General features: G+C 37.4%; 1 protein-coding gene across 2 annotated transcripts in view; it reads right to left on the bottom strand.

Moving 5' to 3' along the window:
- Positions 1 to 8,457: 8,457 nt before the first annotated feature.
- LOC132214967 (gastric triacylglycerol lipase-like) overlaps positions 8,458 to 22,426 on the bottom strand; it is a 224,746-nt gene continuing 210,777 nt past the window's right edge. Inside the window, exons 2-10 of one of the 2 annotated variants that reach the window (XM_059662741.1) lie at positions 19,067 to 19,182; positions 18,792 to 18,909; positions 17,785 to 17,983; positions 16,566 to 16,675; positions 15,067 to 15,203; positions 12,802 to 12,948; positions 12,117 to 12,188; positions 11,647 to 11,718; positions 8,458 to 9,084 (exon numbers count right to left, since the gene is read on the bottom strand). In XM_059662741.1, coding sequence (XP_059518724.1) covers positions 8,848 to 9,084; positions 11,647 to 11,718; positions 12,117 to 12,188; positions 12,802 to 12,948; positions 15,067 to 15,203; positions 16,566 to 16,675; positions 17,785 to 17,983; positions 18,792 to 18,909; positions 19,067 to 19,171 — 1,197 coding nt within the window. In that variant the 5' untranslated portion in view covers positions 19,172 to 19,182 and the 3' untranslated portion in view covers positions 8,458 to 8,847. The remainder of the gene's footprint in view (positions 9,085 to 11,646; positions 11,719 to 12,116; positions 12,189 to 12,801; positions 12,949 to 15,066; positions 15,204 to 16,565; positions 16,676 to 17,784; positions 17,984 to 18,791; positions 18,910 to 19,066; positions 19,183 to 22,426) is intronic. The other variant, XM_059662740.1, reaches the window with a different exon arrangement.

Below are 22,426 nucleotides of genomic sequence, written 5' to 3'. Positions count from 1 at the left end.
CTCAAAAGCAAAAATGCAAATAATCCAATTTAAATATGGGCAAAGAAACTGAACGGACATTTTTCCAAAGAAGATATACAAATGGCCAACAAATACATGAAACGATGATCAACATCACTAGTCATTAGTGAAATGCAAATCAAAACCACAAGATACCACCTCAGTCCTGCTGGAATGGCTATCATCAAAAAGACAAGAGATAACCAATGCTGGTGAGAGTGTGGAGAAAATTAACCTTTGTCCACTGTGGGTGGGATTATAAATTGGTACAGCCACTATAAGGGTCCTCAAAACATTAAGTAGAACTACTATATGATCTAGCAATTCCACTTCTGGGAATATAGCTAAAGAAAATGAAAATATTAATTTAAAGAGATATCTGTATCCCTGTTCATAGCAGCATTATTTATAATAGTCAAGACATGGAAATAACCTAAATGTCCATCCACAGATGAATGCATAAAGAAACTGTGGTATAAATATATATAATACATTATTATTAAGCCATAAAAACACTGCCATTTGAGACAAGATAGATAGATCTTGGGGGCCTATGCTAAGTGAAATAAGTCAGACAAAGACAAGTACTCTAGGATCTCACTTATTTATGGAATCTAAGAGGAGGAAAAAAAACCCTCTGAAAGAGAGATCAGATTAGTGGTTGCCAGAGAGGCATGGGAAGGAAGAGGGGAATTTGGAGGAAGGTGATCAAAGGTACAAACGCCCAGTTGTAAGGTAAGTACTAGGATGCCAACTTATTGTGGCAATCATTTCATAATATATGTAAGCCAAACCTTCATGCTGTATACCTGAAACTCATAGTGATGTATGCCAATTATATCTCAATGAACTGGAAAAAAATTGGAGAAATTTATCTCATCCATTACTTAGTACAGTGTTGGCTTCCTCCCTTCTCTCTCCTTTTGTTTCCCATTAATATATTCTATCTGCTCATTCGTTTATCTTCCTTTTCTTTCATTCAGCTTAAATGCTTAAAAGTACAGACATTTAGGTTTTCTGAAACAAATTCTTAGTGTGATTTCTGATTGAAAATTCTTTTCCATTAAGGGAAAACATAGAATATATATATATATATTTTAAATATATTTTTATTGATTTCAGAGAGGAAGGGAGAGGGAGAGAGAGAGTTAGAAACATCAATGATGAGAAAGAATCATTGATTGGCTGCCTTCTGCATTCCCCCTACTAGGCATCGAACTCACAACCCAGGTATGTGCCCGTGCCTGGAATCAAACCTGGGACCCTTCAGTCTGCAGGCTGATGCTCTATCCACAGAGCCAAACCAGCTAGGGCAATAAAAGATTTTTTTTTTTTTTTTTAGAAAAACAGAAAAAGCATTAACACACATACTCAAAGCTAATTCTTTGCGTAAAACTCAAAGTGTGCAACTTAGAAAAATAGTACTACAGAAGGATGACTTAAACAACAAAAACATTTTAAAAGCCTTTATTTAGTACTTTTAGAGATTTGTAATGCACATTATCTTTATAGACAATTCTGGATGAAATGGAAATTTTTTTGTGAAATTAAAGTGACCGATATCAACTCTAGGAACAATAGAGGACCTGAATATATCTTAGAAGAGATTTAAAAGGCAGTTAAAGATATCATCATGAAAAAGACTCACACTTTTTTTTTAATCTTTATTGTTCAGATTATTATAGATGTCGCTCTTCCCCCCCCCCCCCCCATAGCTCCCCTTCACCCAGTTCCCACCCCACCCCAGGCCCTCACCACCCCACTGTCCGTGTCCATACACACTGCATACATGCATATAAGATCTTTGTCTAATCTCTTGCCGCACCGTCCCCACACTCCCTTCCCCCCAAGAATTGTCAGTCTACTCCATTTCCATGCCCCTAATTCTATTACATTCACCAGTTTATTCTGTTCATCAGATTTTTTATTCATTTGATTTTTAGATTCACTTGTTGATAGATATGTACTTGTTGTCACTTTGTTTTTCATAATTTTTTATCTTTACCTTTTTCTTCTTCCTCCTCTTCTTAAAAAATATCCTTCAGCATTTCATATAATACTGGTTTGGTGGTGATGAACTCCTTTAGCTTCTTCTTGTCCGCGAAGCTCTTTATCTGACCTTTAATTCTAAATGATAGCTTTGCTGACTAGAGTAATCTTGGTTGTAGGTTCTTGCTATTCATCACTTTGAATGTTTCTTGCCACTCCCTTCCAGCCTGCATAGTTTCTGTTGAGAAGTCAGCTGACAGTCATATGGGTACTCCCTTGTAGGTAACTAACTGTTTTTCTCTTGCTGCTTTAAAGATTCTCTTTGTCTTTTGCCCTTGGCATTTTAATTATGATGTGTCTTGGTGTGGTCCTCTTTGGATTCCTCTTGTTTAGGGTTCTCTGCTCTTCCTGGACTTATAAGTCTATCTATTTCACAAGGTAGGAGAAATTTTCTGTCATTATTTCTTCAAATAGGTTTTCAATATCTTGCTCTCTCTCTTCTTCTGGCACCCCCATAATTCGGATGTTGTCCCAGAGGCTCCTTACATTATCTTCATACTTTTGGATTCTTTTTTCTTTTTGCTCTTCCAGGTGGGTGTTTTTTGATTCCTCATATTTCAAATCTTTGACTTGATTCTTGGGATCTTCTAGTCTACTGTTGAATCTCTGTATATTATTCTTTATTTCAGTCAGTGTATGCTTAATTTCTGACTGATTATTTTCCTTTTTTTTTTTTTTTTGGCATTCTCACTAAGATCCTTGAAGGTCTCACTAAGCTCCTCAGAGGTGTCTAGTAGATTCTTGAGTAACCTTATAACTATGGTTTTGAACTCTATATCCAGTAGTTTGCTTTCTTCCATTTCTTTTATTTGTGACATGTTTCTTTGTCTCTGCATTTTGGCTGCTTCCCTGTGTTTGTTTCTATGTATTGGGTAGCTGCTAAGTCTCCTTGAGTTGATAGAGTGGCCTTGTGTAGTAGGTGTCCTATAGGGCCCAGTGGCTCAGCCTCCCCAGTCATCTGAGGTGGACACTCTTGGTGCACCCCTTTTTGGGCTGTGTGCACAGTCTTGTAGTTGAGCCTTGATTGCTCTTGGTATCACTGGAAGGAATTGACCTCCAGGCCAATTGGCTATGAGGACCAGCTGTGTCTACAATGGAAGAACTGCTGTGCAGGAGACACCCTTATGTGGCAAGACTTGCTTCAATGGGGCTTTGGTGCTCACTGAGTCTGCCCCTTGAGTGTGCTACTTATGGATGTGAAGAGTTGTAATCTGGTATGATCTCGCACTGACCACTGGGTATACTGGCTCTTGGATCTCCAAGGTGGTGCAAAGTCAGTCACTTCCTGGGGCCACCCAGCAGGAGCTACAGAGAGAGCTGCAGAGTCCTCATCTTTGTATTGGTTTTGGGAGTACCCAGACAAGGCCCAGCAGTGAAGCAAGGCAGGCTGGTGCTGGTGTGGCCTTGGGCCTTCTTTTGATAGCTTTGGGGCTCCCTGGCCCAGCTACAGCTTGTTTGACAGGTTTTAAGCTGAGAAAGAACAGGCCATTCATATGCAAAAGCTGCTGCACATAGCTTGGGTGGGGTTATAAATTGGGTACAGCGGGGTCTCAGGGAATCTCCAGGGTGGAGCAAGCAGCAATGGCTGCTAGTCAGCCCTGCACTGAGGAGGTCCCAGCACAGGAACAATGACCCTTACTTTTCATTTGTAAACTTCTCTAAGACTTAATTCCCTTTTTAAAGATAAAATCTGCACCATTTTTAACAAGAGAATCTAACATGCTAAGTAAAAGGACCCCAAGCACCATCTATTGATTAGAGTATGTAAATACCCTGGATTAAAAGGGAAAATCAAGGAAATCTCCAAATCCACCCTCTAGTGGCAGATTTGGGTAACTATAGTTTCTATAAAATTTCAATTGTTAAAATAGATTGTGAATATGAAAATATTATTTATACAACAGTAAGTGTTTTTACCATAAGAATAAGATACATGTCCCTGTTTGGACACTTATGAAATTAATTTAATAGAACAGTTAAATTTTAGAGCTATAAAAAAAAACAAACACACTGCAGCAATTCTAATATAGCCACAAAGCATATTTCCATATTAAAGGAATAGTTTTCTGGACCAGTGTGTAATCTGAAATATATAATACTATTCAATGATGCCAACATCTATGCCTTAATCAGTCTGTCTTATAGTTTTAGAGTGAAATATCACTAATATCAACATCAAGCATGAGATTACCATTACTATTATTACAATAATTTCATAAGTAGGATTTTTTTCTATAATTTCAATGGTCTCTTTTGTTTCATATCTAGATAAACTGAAGTTGGTAATAGCTAAGTACAAAAGTCACTAAGCTGAACAACATTATAAGATACTAGAGGCCCGCCTCTAGTGGGGTCCGTTGGCCTGGCCTGCAGGGGATCCAGCTGAAACCAGCAGTCCAACATCCCCTGAGGGGTCCCAGAGTGCGAGAGGGCACTCTGCAAAGTTGCTGTCTCTCAGTAGCTCCTGCATTGAGCGTCTGCCCCCTGGTGGTCAGTGCACGTCATAGCTACTGGCCAGTTGGCAGTCGGCTGGTTGCTTAGGCTTTTATATATTGCTTAGGCTTTATATATATAGATGAGAGTTGTCCCTAGTAGAAGGTATGTTATTTACCTGATTTAATAACATTAAAGATCACAATGGGTATAAGTAGTTAGAATTGGGGGTTTCTGAATATATAGCATAGACAAATGAAAGCAAATCAACAACAGCACAACACAATATGATCTGTTAATAGACTTAAAATAGGGATGATCAAAGTAGAACTTCCTGCCCAGCAGATGTGGCTCAGTGGTTGAGCATCAACCTATGAACCAGGTCAGGTTTAATTTTCAGTCAGGGCACATGCCAGGGTTGCTGGCTTGATCCCCAGTATGGGGCGTGCGGGAGGCTGCCAATCAATGGTTCTCTGTCATCATTAATGTTTCTATCTCTCTCTCCCTCTCCCTTCTTTTCTGAAATCAATAAAAATTTTAAGAAAAGTAGAGCTTCCGGGCCAGCAGCATCAGTATCGCCTGGGAAATTGTTAGAAATGCAAATTCTTAAACTCAACACAGTTCTACTGAGTCAGAAACACTGGGATTAGTTCTAGCAATTTGTGTTTGAAAAGCTTTCTAGGTGACTTTAAAAAATATATATATCTTTATTGAGTTCAGAGAGAAAGGAGAGGGAGAGAGATAGAAACATCCATGATGAGAGAGAACCATGGGTCATCTGCCTCCTGCACGCCCAGCACTGGGGATCAAGCCTGCAACCTGGACATGTGCCCCGACCAGGAATCAAACCCGGGACCCTTCAGTCCACAGACTGTTGTTCTATCCACTGAGCCAAACCAGCTAGGGCTTTCTAGGTGACGTTGATGTATGCTGAAGATTGACCCTGGGAGACTATTCTTTGGGGTATTTCTGCACTTCTCAGATCAGTTTTTGTTCCAGACTATCTTTTCAGAAAAAAAACCTGCCCTCTGTTTGTATAGCAGACAGAGGCGTGTCTCTTTTCAGGCTAGAAGGCAGGTTTGACCAGTATAATAAGAAAACACTTTGGGGCAGAGATTGCACAGGTTTGCTAGTAGTCCCTTATACAAGATTGGGACTTTCCTAAGCTTGGTGTCTCTCTGTGACATGGACGCCCTGTGTGTTCAACTTCCACCAGCCTCTGCTTTCACAAAATCCTTATGGAACTTGGGGAGCAAGGGGATGTGAGCAGCAAAAGGATTGTGCAAGTCAGGAGTTACATTTGAGACATAATGAAGAGAGTTTGACTAGAAGGAAGGCTACTAATTAAAGTAGTTGAAGGAGAGACAGTAGAGATAACTAACTCTAGATTTATGAGAATTTGGGATGGCAGGTTGAAGAATATGAACTTAAGATGTTGAATGGACAGAATCTTAGGACTTAGTTTGAAATATTAAGCATAGAGACTAGAGAAAGGAAGACTATTTAAGATGTAACTATTACTGTTCAAGCGTTATATGTTACAGATGTCATGGTGAAGAAGATGAATAGCTGATGATTTTCTATAAATTAATTGAGGAATAAATATGAACTCCTGATATATTTTATCTTAACAGTATTACCTTACTCTTTACATTGAAAAGGCCTAAAAGCAATGATCCACCCAATAACAATGATCACCCTCACTGGTAAAAATACTTCCTGAAAGTAGCAGTGCTTTTTGAAGAAATAATTAATTCCAAAGCAGGAACAGCAAATATACAAGATGACAGAATTGGCCAAAAGAACTTTGGAGCCAATTTATAGTGGCTCTCACAAGCAATAGAGGGCATAATATTAATATTAGTATGGATCAAATTACATTGAACTGAAACACATCAAATATACATAGAAATATGAATTTGTTATGGTAGTAAAAAAAAGGAATATTAATTGTGGAACTTGGAAAAAAAGGAAAAATTATGCATTTTAGGTAACCAAATAGTATGTGCAGAAAATTTATGGTAGTATCCCAGATAATAAATGAAGAAGAAATGATTAAATTAGAATGTCACCATTCTATAACCTCTAATGAACTATCAGATCTAGGTGATAAAAAGAAATGGCCATTGGCATCCTAAATGAGAGACATATAGGCATTATGATCCTCATTATAGAAAAATATAACATGGTCTATGAAGTAGTTTTTCTAAAAAACAATCTTAATCTGATCAAGGTTATAATTTAGAAAAGAGTGAACAATGCTGCCTCAACAGTGGGGAGAGTGAAAAATGCTGCCTCAACATCTGGACACATGTGTAGCTGTCACAACTTGGGGTGCATGTGTACTACTGGAATATAGTGGGTAGAGGCCAGGGATGCTGATAAATATCCTACAATGCCCAGAAAAATAAACAAATATCTGGCAATAACTATCAATAGTGTTGAGGTTAAGAAATCCTGATTTATGGGAAATGAAGGGGTGAGGTCATATTAAGTGATACTACTGAAATATTAATAGCAAAATCTCAGTGGTATGAAATTATAAGAAAAAAGACACAGTTCTTTCAAAACTGATTAAATATTAAAGGAATAAAAATAAAAGGAATAGGTAATGTATAGACCTAAAGAGATAAGAAACAGATCAACAATAAAAGGTGAAGGCTTTATTTGGATTCTGATTCAAACAAACTGTTTTAAAAAAGTTGACATTTATGAGACAATTAGAAATTTGAACACTGACTGGATAGTTAATTGATATTAAGGAAGATTTGGTTGTGATAATGGTATTATTATGTTAAAGAAAGGGATCTTATCATCTAGAAATACATATGGAAATATGGATGAATATGTGATGTCTCAAATTTGCTTAAAATTAACACAGGAAGAGGGAAGTGGCTAGAGAAATGAATCCTTGATCAGCTGATATGTTAACAATTCAGATTTAGGATTGAGAGATATTAGTAGAGCTGCTGTGGGAGCAAATACATTAACTTGTGTTCAAAGACCCAAACCAAAGTTGCCTTTGTTTGCTAAATGCAAACTAAACAAAAGCCAGTTAGCTGGAAAAGCACAGGGGACTAAGAACATAATTCATATTCTTCTCTTGAGAAGGCAGAACTGATGAAACATCCAACTCCTTATTTGGGTACACCACCATGAGTATTTGACACTAGTCACTGAGATTCTCATGTCAGCTTATTAAAGGCTGCTGTCAAAGTTCATGGAAATGATTGAAATAAAGGCCCCTAAACAATGTCCTTTTAGATTTTTTTTTTTGTTTTGTTTCCACTTTAAAAACTAAGTGAGAGAATAAAAATAAATAAGAAAGCTTCAGGCTTTCTAGCAAAGGTTGAGGGACATAACAATATAATAAAAACCATTAACAGATTTTTGTGACTGTCCACTATGTTCTATATTCTATGCTAGGTACAAGATACTGTTGATCTCATTTATGTTTTATACATTAAACCCAACCACGGCATGATAAGTGGGACCCCCAAAGCTGCATTGCATTAAATATGAGGTCATAATATTATGGGGTTAATAGAATTTCCCAGGTGAGGCCGTGCTTACTGGAAATTTTGGAAGTGTGGGGGAGCCATCATTTTGCGGGGAGGTATATCAACTGCTGGGAGTTGTACATTCTGACTTAAATAGCAGTGGGAATGTTTCTGGATCCTGTGGTTTCCAGGAAAGTGGCAGTGATTTCAAAAATCTTTTGTTTAGTTGCTGCCTGTTTTGTGGATAAGGTCCAGGGATATGGGGGCAGAACAGTAGTAGGAATGGACAGCACACCCTTTGCTTCCCAATTTCCAAAACCAGATTTCTGTTGCTTCCTAACCTATCCTTGCTCTCTTCTCCCTAGGAAGTGAAAGTGAGCTGACATCAACTCATTTTATCCCTAATTTGCCTTTTCATGGGGTGAAACATGCGAAAGAGCAGGTGATGTTCCTTCCGCTTATGAAGATGGAAAGACAGCTTCAGCAATAGTAGACAATTGAAAGCAATTTATTCAACCTCAAGGATTCATACAAGGTGTCAATATTCAATCCCAGGATTGTCTTTTGGAGACACTCATGGTTTATAGGTCATAATCTATGCTGAGTTGAGAAGATAAATTGAATGAGATTGGAAGTTTCACCTCTCCAGAAATGTGCTCTTTCAAATGTTTCTAAATCAATTTTTAAGTGAAAAATCAAATTAAAAAATTATTTTAAATGAAAAACAGAAAATTGGTTGATGCTAATATATTTCTAAAGTCAAGATTATTGAAAGAAGCATTATGTCTCAGACATTACAGAAAATCATGCGACAGAAAACAAAAAGTATTTGGAAAAGTAAATGGATAATTCTTCAAATCCAGAACTAATTCTGATCTTTTCCCATCAAGTTTACAATTTCATTGTAAACTTCTTGAGGGGCATCCATTGCCCAGATGAAATCCAAGTGATTGTAAAAGGGAATGTTCTTGTGGTAAATGAGATTAGGGAGCTTTGGAAGCAAAAGGTCAACATCTTGAGGGTCAGCCAACCAATCTTTGCCGCCATTCCACACTGCAATTGGCACATTCATGTCTGTCACACTGTAGATGGGAGGTGTGGGCTAAGATACAAGAGAGAAAGAACCACAGTTTTCATAGGTGTCTGCACTTTAAACCCCAATACGTATTCCTTGGGTAGCTTATACAACCTAAACTGGCCTACGTATTTTCTATTGAGGTATAATTGTCATAAAACCTTATATTAATTTTAGGTGTACAACATAATGTTTTGATATATGTATATATTGTGAAATGATCAAAACACTAAATCTGGTTAATTTCCTTCACTTAACATAGTTGCAATTTTGTTTTCTTGTGATGAGAATTTTTAAGATTCACTCTCTTGGCCACTTTCAAATATACAATACAGTATTATTAATGGTAGTACCGTGCTATACATTTGCATTCTCAGGAGTCATTTGTTTTATAACTGGAAGTTTGTAACCTTTTTACCATCTTCACCCATTTTGCCCACTACCCTTGTCTCTGGCATCCACCAATCTGTTCTCTATAGCCATGAGCTCAGTTATATTGTTGTTTGTTTTTCTGTTTTAGATTCCACATCTGAGATCATATAGTATTTACCTTTCTCTTAGTTTAATGTCCTCAAATTTCATCAATGTTGTTGCAAATGTCATGACCTAGTTTTACAAGTAAATTCTAAACAACAATTGCTCAGAGAAAGTCACCTTTACCCAGAGAGCAAATTGGATGCAAAATGATTTAGATCAGTGCTTCTCAAATTTAACAGCTTGAGAATCACTTAGGGATCTTGTGAAAATGAAAATTCTGATTCAGCACATCTAGGGGAAGACCCTAGGTTCTGCATTCCCAGGTGATACGGCTGTTGCTGTTCCTGAACCATGTGTGAATAGTGAGGCTTTAGATAGCAATGCTTACAAACTTAAAATTTATATTTCAACTCCTGCTGAAGGGAGTCAACTTTCTTGGGTTCTAACTGCAATAGATTGTTTCTACCCAAAAAGTCTAAAGTATGAGCTCCTCAAAATATCCTGATACGTTTATTTTGGTTTTGCATTGACTTACCAGTAGGGTCAGTCTGTAGATTAATCGGTTCATTTAAGAGGCTGTCTGTGTTAAATACTTGCCTGGGTTTACATAATGTTGGTTCGAATTCTGAGAAAAGCTATCATCAGACCCATTTCCTATTTCTAGAAAATTGCCATTCACACATAGCCTTTATAAAGGCTCATAAAGCAGGACCACAAAAAAGAAAGAGAGAATTTTCCTACAGAATTTTGTTAGTTTTTTTATGTCATATTCTCAAGAAAACTAACCCCAAATATTTTTTTCCTATTGTCACCTTAGGAAATGGGCAACTTTCCACAACAAAGGATTTTACTATGTGCAGTTTTCCTTAATATTTTAATACCCTATTTTAGTTGAAGATCATCCTTAGCAATTAACAGCTTGCTTGGAGGGAGGGCGGATTTGGGATTAGGTTATTCTGGTCTCACTTAATCCTTCAAAATGGTGTCCTTGGATTACCGGTTTTAGAGCCCTGTAGAAAGACCCATTCAAAGCAAATATCTGTTTCGAGTGTTTGAGGAGGTGATGGTTGTGGGTGGAGAGTGTTTTCAACAAACGTTTGATCCGATGATGTTCTAAAAACATCTTTAAAGACATCAAAGATGTTTTAAAAATGGGGGCATCTTCTCTACACATAGGATATTGTGATGAAAGACATAAATCCCTTCTAAATATTGAGGCATGGAAGCAGATGAAGATTAGTAGTTTTGTTCAGCTACCACTTGGGTGGAAAATTTTGGGGTATGGTAAGGAGGAGAAGGGGAGAAATTACAAAAAAAATGTAGGTGTTCCCCTTATTTATATTTAGCCAGTGGTAATCTGAGAGTTTACTCTGTGTGAAGGATTGATAGACATTATCCCATTAAATATTATCAATAACTCCTTAAATGTAGGAGAAGAGATGAAGAAACTATTGCCTGAACTCATACTGACCTCAAAGAGGGCAGACTCCAAAGTTTGGGTTCTTTGTGCTACAAAAAGTGGGAAGAGCGCACAGTGTGTCTGCCTGCCCCCCAAGGGGCCTTCTGCTGAAAACGATTCCCACCCTCGACCTGCAAGCACACCATCCTTCTTTTATATCTGGAAATGTGATGGAGTCACTCTCCTGGCTGACAACAAAGGAGAGGATATTGTTTAAAAGACCGGAGATTCCAGCTCTATCTCATGAACAGTCAGAATTACTGGTTTATTATACTAGTTAATTGCACTTTGGAGAGAACAGCTTGCTGGGGGGCGGGGAGTCTGGGATACAGGGCAGGTCTGTCTAATGTGGTGAGGGGTGAGGAATTCATTCTAAGTTTGTCACATGTAGGGATGTGTTATTTCCAGAGCAGCTCGAACGAGCACAGCCACTGGAACATGAGAACCCATTGGGACAACGGGAGACCGTGGTGATGCTTGACATGATGAAGGAATCACAAGAAAATAATATCCTACTTTATTATTTCTGTAAGGCGAGGTTTAGGCACTCACATTCCTTTGGAAAACATATGCACAGTTATCATAATTTCATCTTTAACCTTTTAAAGATTTGTCTTTGAAAATGTGAATGATTTTAACTGTAAGAAGCTTACCTGATTAAAGTGCATCATGTTCTGAACCGGGCTTCCCCAGTCAAAAGCTTGAAATTTCCCAGACTTAACAGCCTAATGTAGAGAAAAGAAGAACACAGGAAATAAAAACCCTGATTGCTATGTGAAATAAAAACCCAAACATGTCCAAGTAGTATAACTTCCCATTAAAACAATTACAAGTATTAAAAAACTTTTTTTTTCCTTCCGAAAATAAAATCTATTCATCACCCAGGGCAAGGTACTGATGCAAGTTTAAATGCAGCTTTGCCTTCATAAAAATCATTCATTTCTTTGCTGCCCAGAGTACCTGTTTCCATAGGATTTCCACTCACATGGAATGATAGTTATTTTTAGCTGGTAGTCCCATGCCAGAAAAATTCCCCAACAGGAACATTTGACAGGATATTTGGAAAATGTGCTTTAGGTTAAGGCTCACAACATAAATTTTAACAGCATTTGCAAAATGATACCTGAGACCAATGGAGCATGTTTTGAACAGAAGTCCCTGCTGGATTATGTGATAGATACACATCCAAGCGACTCTAGGAAGAAAGCACACACATGCACACTCACACTTAGATCTTCATTTTGTTTCTAGGATGTAAGTTTTCCTGATATTGTGCTGAAAAGACATAAATATTTAAGCTAAGATGTAAGATTTCCTGAACCAGTTCAAGTGCTTAAGGGCAGCATTTACTGGAAGGATATGAACAACACAGTTGTACGTCACTTTAGAGCTTGCACAGGCGAACTCATCTAATTCATAGCCACCCAAACAGGAGAGTTTACCATCTCCATTTTATCAAAATGGGAAACTTCTTGCTTTGAAGAACTGTGTGTGTGTGTGTGTGTGTGTGTGTGTGTGTGTGTGTGTGTATGTATAAATGACAGTACATATATATATATATATATATATATAGTGAGTTGTGATTATTTTTTCTACATAAAGGGACAATGGGGTGATGGAAGGGAGCTGCAGGGGACAAAACTGGGAGCAATGACTTGTGATTTCTGTTAGGCTTATCTGCATATCACGTACACAATTCTGAAGCTACTCCTAGTTCTTATAAAGTACCATTTCTAAGTGATGATGGGACAAGTAATAAAAAACTGTTGCTCCAAATATTCAGAATAGAAATTTCAATGCATACAAACCATGTTCAAGTTCTTATGGTCGAATCCACAAATGATAAATAAAGCATTGCTGCAGAGCTCATTTAGTATCTTCCGGGAGCACAATTCAGTGCCCAGGAATTCATCAAAATAATTATGTGGGAAGAATTCTTTGTTACCAAATATAACCTGAAAAATAAAAGCATCAGAGGATTAGAAAAATCGAGCTGCGGAAAGTACTAATTAATTTGTCTAATTTACCAGTTCAGGTGTAAATAGGCTGATATTTTCATAGTTTTAATGCTGTTTTAGGAATTTCAAACATATTAAAATAATTCCCACAATAAAGTTGTGGAATAAGCAGGGGATATATTAATACTGGGTATTTGTTGTTACATTGAGAACTGTACTGCCTGCTGAGAATGAGTATAAAACACAAAAGAATTAGAGTCTAGTTGGGGTAATAAGAGTTATGAAATAAAATCATAAAACAGCATGGCAGAATGCAGAATGTCACAACTAAGTTCAAGATGTGTGATTTCAATAATAAATCATGAAAAGATCAGAAAGGAAAATGGTGACGCTGAACCATATTTTCAACTAAGTCTTCAGAAAGACAAGGAGGCTAGGTAGTTGTTTGTTTGTTTTTAATATATATTTTATTGATTTTTTACAGAGAGGAAGGGAGAGGGATAGAGAGTTAGGAACATCGATGAGAGAGAAACATCAATCAGCTGCCTCTTGCACACCCCCTACTGGGTATGTGCCCGCAACCAAGGTACATGCCCTTGACTGGAATCAAACCTGGGACCCTTCAGTCCGCAGGCGGATGCTCTATCCACTAAGCCAAACCAGTTAGGGCGAGGCTAGGTAGTTTAATAATGGAAAGGATAGGACTTAACTCTTCTGGAGCAAAATAGACATTTTGTCATCCCCATTTTATACATGAGAAAACATGAGGCTAATAGTCAAGCTCTTGGGCTAATTAGAACTGATTATAACTAGAATCTTGATCCAAGACTCTGACTTAAGGTCTAATGTATTTTTGTTGTTGTTGTTTGTTTTTGTTTGTTTGTTTTCCACTCTCTACATCGCCTATGAGAAAATATGAGTACCAGTAGGAAATAAGTTCTGTATCAATGTAGCTTGGATCATCATAAAATCTTGCACTTTGAATAAAAGCTTTGATTCTAAGTAAAGTTTTATAGGTTTTAGACACACATGTTAATTAAGAGTCAAAAGAAGTGAATAGGACAAAATCAGACAAGGAAATGTCATCATTACATTGGATAGCTTGAGGCTAAACTACTCTTTTAAAGGAAACTGTGTATGTGATGGTTTTCATGGGTGGGAGAAGTAGGTGATTAAGCTTCAGAAAAAATATATATTATTAATTCCCTGTCAGGTATGCCTACTTAATATTTATGGTTTGTTGAAATCTATACTACTGCCCTAAGAAATCCCTATTTAAAGAGAAAGGAGCTCTTAGGAAAAGGCATAGAAAGCCAAGAGTATTTAAAGAGGGGTCTCAAAGTCCTTGCCTCACTCAACCATTATTTTTCTCTTTCTCCTTTTCCCTTCCCTTCCCTTCCCTTCCCTTCCCTTCCCTTCCCTTCCCTTCCCTTCCCTTCCCTTCCCTTCCCTCCCCTCCCCTCCCTTCCCCTCCCTTCCCTTTCTATCTTATTCTTCCTCTTTATAGTTTTCTTGGCCCAGTTAGTTTCAGTTCTTTTTTTAAAAAATATATATTTATTGATTTTTTACAGAGAGAAAGGGAGAGAGATAGAGAGTCAGAAACATCGATGAGAGAGAAACATCGATCAGCTGCCTCCTGCACACCCCCTACTGAGGATGTGCCCGCAACCAAGGTACATGCCCTTGACCGGAATCAACCTAGGACCCTTCAGTCTACAGGCCGATGCTCTATCCACTGAGCCAAACCGGTTGGGGCTGGTTTCAGCTTTTATTGGACTATTTTGTTTTGGTTTTATTTCCCCTTCCCTGCTCCAGTGGTGGAATCCCAGTCTTGACAGAGCTGAATGGAGTGCTTGGTATATGAAATATCTATGAGGGCATTGCTAAGCCACACAAAGTAATCAAGACCAAAGAAATGTACAGGGATCTCACAGGCTGTAGTGGGTATTCAAATGTGGCCAGTGCTATGCAAGAAATAGTAGAGTACTAGTAAATATGTACATCTTTATTCTGAATGCAAACATGATTGGTCACTAGGTGTTTTTGCATCTTTCCATCCCTTTGAAATCCACGGACAATTTGATATCTTACATTCAGTTAAAAAGAATCACATACCTTGAAGAGGAATGAAGGAATAAGTTTAAGTTCTTTTAACGGGCTTTTGATGTATTTCACAGTAGCAACTGGAGCTAATGCGTAGAAGGCTTTGATTTTTTTAGCCAGTTTGGGATTAGTAGAAAAGGCAATAAAACCTGAAACAGAACGACAAAGAAATCGGTGAAGTGTATGTGTGTGTGTGTGTGTGTGTGTGTGTGTGTGTGTGTGTGTGTGTGTGTTACAACTGTGACATTACTTTAGGTTTAATAGGATTGCCATCTGAGGAAACCTGGGAGATTAACCATCAGTGCTTGTTCAAGTTAATCAGATTCTATTATTTTTTAATATTTGTTTTGTTTCCACAGATTCTCTATGAGGATATGGGCCTAGAGCTTTTAAAAAGTTATAATGAGCTCTTTTATCTGACTGTAGAAATAGGATAATCATATTGTTGCAAAAAAGAGTTATTTGTACTACTCCAGGCTCAGATCATTTGCACTTGCCATTCCCTCTTCCTGGAACACTAGTCATCCAGGTATGCAATGCCCACGCCTCACTCCCTGACCTCCTTCATTGCTTAGAGGGTGGTTGGTGCTGTCCCCTATTTAAAATCGCCGTGTACCCCTCTGATGCTTCCTAATATCCTTCCTTCATTTCTTTTCTTTCCATAGCATTACCATTATCTAATCAACTTTATATTTTACTTTTTAATCTTTGTTATTTTCTCTGCCTCCTCCCACTGGAATATAAATAGTAGGAAGACAGAGATTTTAATCTGTTTTATTTATTGCTGTATTCTCAGGACATCTGGTAGATGCTCCATTAATATGACTGAGTGAATGGAATCAATTCAGTGCAGAGGCTGTGTGGTGCAATGTTTCAGAGCATGGGCTTGGGTGTCAGAGTGCCTGGGCTGGTAAATGAGCTACCTCATCCTATATAATAAAAGGCTAATATGAAATTCAACCAAACAGTGGGACAACTGGTTACTGTGACGCACACTGACCAGCAGGGGGCAGATGCTCAACACAGGAGCTGCCCCCTGGTGGTCAATATGCTCCCAAAAGGGGAGTGCTGCTCATCCAGAAGCCAGGCTCATTGCTGGTGAGCACAGTGGCAGTGGCGGGAGCCTCTCCCACCTCCACGGCAGTGCTGAGGATGTCTGACTGCTGGCTTAGCCCTGCTCCCCACATTCTCCGGCAGTCGGACATCCCCCGAGGGCTTCCAGACTACGAGAGGGCACAGGCTGGGCTGAGGGACACCTCTCCTCCAGTGCATGAATTTTGTGCACCAGGCCTCTAGTTTGTAATAACTATGTGACTTTGCACAAATTATTTACCCCCTGTTTGTTTCCCCATGTATACAATAGGAATAATAATTGTTCCTATACCATCAGGTTGTTGAAGACATTATATTATATATGTAATGAATGGAGAGCAATAGCGCAATGACTAACACACCTGCAACTGGAAAGGGTCTGTGTGAATTAAACCACCTTCTCTGACTACTTTACCTACCAATGGTGGTGCCCTGGGAATGGCCAACATAGTGTAGCTTTTCCTGTCCAGTTTTCTTTACAATGAAGTCAATTGTGGCTGGAAGGTCATATTTAGCCATTTCATCGAAGCTACAAGAAAAAAAAGACAAAATAAGACAACATATTTCCTTGCTATAATTTCTAAAAGTCAAACATGTTCATAGCTCAGGCTCCCTTTGAGAAATTGAACACTAGATTCCCTAAGCATTAGTGAGTGCTAGGTGCTCTTTCGGGTGGCTTCTTATAAAGAGTTGACATCATTTCTGAAGCACAGCGTTAAAGCCACATTTTAATCAAAGCAAGGTAATATCTGTAGCTGGGATTATTTCTATCCCTAAAACAATGCCAGATTTAATAATAATTTGTATGCAGTGTTCCACTGTTGTTTCATATGAACTATATCCCTCTCTATTTTATTCTTCACAAATCAGCCCGAATGACTTTTGAAAGTGAAAATGGGATTATGCTTCTCCCTTGTTTAAAACTTTCATTGGCAACTCATTAAATTTAGAATGAGCTGCAAGGCCCTACCATGGCCTGTACAGCCCTTGTCAACAACTGGCCCTTGTCAGCATCTCTAGTCTCCTCTCATGTCGCTCTGCCTCTTCCTCACTATAGTCAGGACACACAGGCTTCCTTTCAGTTCTGAGCATTTTTGTGCCTCAGCATTATTAGCCAAATTGTTTTCAGTTCTCTACTTCCATGAGTAATTTTCAGGAATAAGGCACAAAAGGGACCCTAACAGAAAGGCTTTGATAATATGTCCATGGTGTCAAATTTCATTGCTCCTACACCAACCTCAATAGTAATATTGACTCAGATTGCTGCTCTTAACCCCCAACTAGGTTTAACATCCTCTTGAATCCATATGGATGTTTCTCTACTCCGGAGAGAAAATGTCCTTGCTTCAGTCATTGTGCTCATTCCATTTAGAAAAGCATCATCAGAAACATAAAGCGTAATTCCCAAATACTGGGAAATGGGGTCACAGAAAGTGAAAAACCTACCCTTAAAAAACTGCCCTTGCAATGAGGTGTATGGAAGAATCCAAGAAACAATTAGAATGAAAATTACTTCCTTCTCTTCTTACTTGGAATATAATATATTGAAGTGGGACTGAATTGAATGGGGTGAGCACCCATGCTTTTTAAACTCAATATTTACTTTTGTGTCCCTTGTTAATTGTTCCTTTTCTTTACCTGAAAGCCCAGAATTCAGCGGAGTTTGGTGAATAGTATATATTCCTCCTGGCCCAGGTGTTTCCCCTGCTGTTCCCCAGCCACACGTCATAACCAGCATCGGCCAGAAGGAAGCCCAGGCTGTTGTTGGGCAGGTTGGCAATCCAGTTTGTGGCTGATGCGAGCAAACCATGTTGCAAGAACACAACAGGTCTCTGGCCTAAAGAAGAATATTATTTAAAAGCTGTACAAACACATTTCTCATTCTAAGATAAATCATAATGATAGAAACAGACTTTCATATCACTAGAATTAAACATTTGCTTGAGTTGACTATTATTTTAGTCACCTACCTTAAGTATGGTGATGGTTTCTCAGATGACAAAACTTATCAAATGATAGACTTTAAATATGTGCAGTTTATTGTATGCCAATTATGCCTCCAAAAACTATTGAAAAAATATATATCCTAAAAAATTCAGAATGATGTTAATTTAAGTGGCCTTGCTTAATTGTATACTTTTTGTACTGAATAACTTTTCTACAATGAGAAAAAGATACATTTTTAATAGTACTAGCAAAAATGACCTTTATTTTGTTTAGCAAATGAGCCTTGAATTGCCTTCCCTTTCTCCCTCTGCAACACACACACTGGCTCTCTCTCCTAGATCCTCTAGGACTGCGCTCAGTTTAATTTTAGAGAGCAAGTTTTCCTTCACTTCTCCTCGTTAGGTGCCTTTGTCAGGACTTCTAGCTTCATATCCTGTGCACACTTCTAGCATTGCTCTGATCACACATTATAATCATCTGTTTATCCCTCTCATTCATTTGATGGTGACCTCCTTGAAGAAATGACTTCATCACTGTTGCATTTCCAGAATGATCAAGGATTAAGTCTAAGAAAAAAATTAAAGGTGGAGAAAGAGGAGGAAAAGAACAAGGAAGGCATGAATGGTCGAAAAGAGAGAGGGAAGGAGGAAGAAAGAGGGGGGGAGAGGGGGAAAGGAAAAAGGCGAAGAAGGTTATACCTCTATTCTCTGCATTTTTCTTCCCATAAGGAATTCTGTAGACCTCTAAAATATAACCATCTTCAGTTATGACTTCATATTCTTCACTTGGGTATCCCCAATAAGAAATCATCTGACTCTGGTGAGGAAAAATCAAAACTTTTTTAGTTTACTTCTGAAATGCATCTAGTAAGTAGATATTGTTATATTTAATTGAGCATGTAAAAGCTACTATATTCCTAAGTCATGGTAATATCTTGGTTCTGTAGGTGTATGTTTTTCCTCCAGCAACTTACAATATTCATAGTCACTTCAGGGCTTTCATGATTTAATGTTCCAAAGAAACCGTGTGTAGTTCCAAGAGCAGATATCAAACTTGCCACTGTTAATAGTAACCACATTTTGGTTCTGCCTGAAATAGAAGAATAGTTTGTGCCATGTTAATCTATTACACTTTCATAATTCTCCTATTTTTGTTCATTTTATCTTCATGTAAAGTAGAGAAATGCTTAAGTTTTATTATATTCTGTTGAGCAAAAACCTGAGACGTGGATGATAGCACACACATTTTAATGCTTAGCATGTTTTCCCCATATTTGATTCCTTTTGTTTAGGAACATTTCCATTTGGTTTTGAAGTGATATTGAAAAAAACTTAATTGATTAAAAAAAAAAAAGTCTTCTGCCCTGGCTGGGTTGCTCAGTGGGTTGGAGTGTTGTCCCATATACCAAAAGGTTGTGGGTTTGGTTCCCGATCAAGGCACATACCTAGGTTGTAGGTTTCATCTCTGGTCTGAGCACATACGGGAGACAACCTATCAATGTTTATCTTTCACATTAATGTTTGTTTGTTTTTCTCTCTCCTTCTCCCTTCTGATCTCTCTAAAATCAATAAAAACACGTCCTCAGGTAAGCATTTAAAAAGACTCCTAGCCCTAGCTGGTTTGGCTCAGTGGATAGAGCACCAGCCTACAGACTGAAGGGTCCTGAGTTTAGTTCTGGTCAGGTGCACATGCCCAGGTTGCGGGCTCGATCCCCAGTAGGGGGTGTGCAGGAGGCAGCCAATTGATTTTCTCTCATCATTGATGTTTCTATCTCTCTCTTCCTCTCCTTTCCTCTCTGAAATCAATAAAAAATTTTTTTTTTAAATAGTCTTCTAATTGTCTGGCATAATGTTATATTCCAATTATGCCTTATATTTAACCTATTTTGAGAGTCCAAAGTTGGGGTGTGTGTGTGAGGCATTGTGTGGTCATTTGATTCTTCTAGGTGCTATCTCAATATAACAAGTATTCAAAACAATTATAATGTTTTAAATATTGTTGATAATAATCACTCCATAAATATTTATCATGAGGTAATTATGTGGATTTAGAAGCTACCTCCACCCTCTCAAAATGCTACCATAACTAGAGTATCATGTGAACATAATTTTAGGAAAGCTTTTGCACTTTTAATTTTTTTCGGTGCTATTACCTAATTGAAATTACTTAGGTAGGCCTTGACAAATATAAAGTGTCAATGTATTGGACGGTAGAATATATTTTTTTTCACAAGCTTTAAGCAACAAAAAGGGAAATCTGTATCATGATTTGAAAATGATTTGAAAAGCAATTTTCCTATTCAGCCTACTCATATTTTATAGGTAAAAAATAGCAACCTACTTCTTAGATAATTTAATGACAGTTTCAAGTAGATTGACTTAGTACTATTGTTTAAATAATAGATCTTTCCCATAATTGCTTTATCAAAATTGACTGGCTTTTATAAGCTATTTTAAAAAGTAAAAAAAAAATATGTCAATCTCCATAAAATATTTTCAGCACCTATGACAAAAGATTAATTTCTTTAATATCTAGTTAGCTTTTATAAATCAGTAAGAAAAAGAGCAATAGCAATAGAAATTGGTACAGTACATAAAAAGCTTTTTATATAAAACCTTAAGACTTAAAAACATTTGCAAATGTTCTTAATTTCATCTATCATCAACAAAATATAAATTAAAACAAGAATGTTACAATACTTTCCACCTTTTTCAAGTGAAGTTTGATAAATTACAGTAATGGCAAAGTTAGATAAAACAGGCACTTTAACGTTATTTATGGGAATATAAATTTTTGCAAGGTCTTTCAAGAGGAATGTAAAAATTTAAATATATATGTGTGTATATGTATATATATACATATATATATATGTGTGTATATGTATATATATACATATATATATGTGTGTGTATATATATATATATCCCTTCCATTCCACATTTAGAAATTTAGCTTCAAATATGATTACTAATGTGTCTAAAATGCATGTACTAAGATGTTCATTACAACATTATTTATAAGAGGAAAGATTGAAAACAACCTAAATTCCTATCAGTAGAGAACATAATTTTAAATTATTCTACAACCACACCACAGAATGCCATGCATATTGTTCAAAGAGAATAGTGAGGTAGATCTATTTGTGCTTATCTGAAAAGTTATCCTAGATGAATTGTAAGAGCAAGGCACTGAATACAGTATATTTAGTACACATAGTAGAGTGGATATAGCACCATTTATGAAAATAAATTGGTATACTTTTAAAAGTAAAAATAAAACACTGAAATTGTTAGGCTTCTTGTGTTTGTAAAGCAATATAGGCCAAGAGGCCAATGACAAAATGTGCTTGCTATAAAATAAATGAAATGTTTTACATTGAAAGTAGTCTAACTGATGCGCATATTAGCTCTAATCTCTCATAAAAACTTAGTAGGTCCCAGCTTCATCTGGGTTGCCCAACTTAAAACTTATCAGCTTTGCTTATCAACATCTTGTCCCTGGGCTACTGGTCAGCATTTTCTCTCATACAGTAACTAGGAATTTTAAATATACTCAAACTCAGTAGAACTGAACTAGTGTTCCATTCAAGTTTTACATTTTTATTAAAATTACAACTTATATGCCTTCTTTTTTTCCAAATGACCATTTTGACAGCACTGTACATCATATATACAAGCATAATGTACAATAAGACAATATATATATAATACATATATATATTACAGATAGGAAGGGAGAGGGAGAGGGAGAGAGAGATAGAAACATCAATGATGAGACAGAAAATCATTGATCGGCTGCCTCCTGCACGACTCCTACTGGGGATCAAGCCCACTACCCAGGCATGTGCCCTTGACGGGAATCGAACCAGGGACCCTTTAGTCTGTAGGCCGGCCCTCTATTCACTGAGCCAAACCGACTAGATTTTTTATCTTCTGATGGCAATTATCACTTGTTTCTCAGCACAGTCAGAATATTTGACATTAGACCCAGAACATCTAAATGTCTGATGCTATAATCACCATCTACAAGTTTGAGGATCTTCAGGTACTAAGCTGGGGAAAAGTTTCAAGGGAGAAGAGATATTTGTCCTCAAATATTTGAAGGAATGCCATGTAGAGGACAGTATTAAAGCAATTTATTTTTAGTGTGCCTGAAATTAATAATTCAATAAATATTTATTAAGTTCAAAGGCAGACTAGTGTTCTCAAAATACCTAATGACAAGTTCTAGAATAATGGCAGTAACAACACTTACATTACAGAGTGCTTACTATGTGCTGGATAGTGTGTTTGACATGTTGTATGTGCAATAGAGTTACCTTCTTTAAGATGGT

This window comes from Myotis daubentonii, chromosome 13 (assembly GCF_963259705.1).
Source record: "Myotis daubentonii chromosome 13, mMyoDau2.1, whole genome shotgun sequence".
Lineage (NCBI taxonomy): Eukaryota > Metazoa > Chordata > Mammalia > Chiroptera > Vespertilionidae > Myotis > Myotis daubentonii.
Note: the sequence above shows the minus strand (reverse complement) of the source record. Positions and strands in the feature narration are given on the sequence as shown.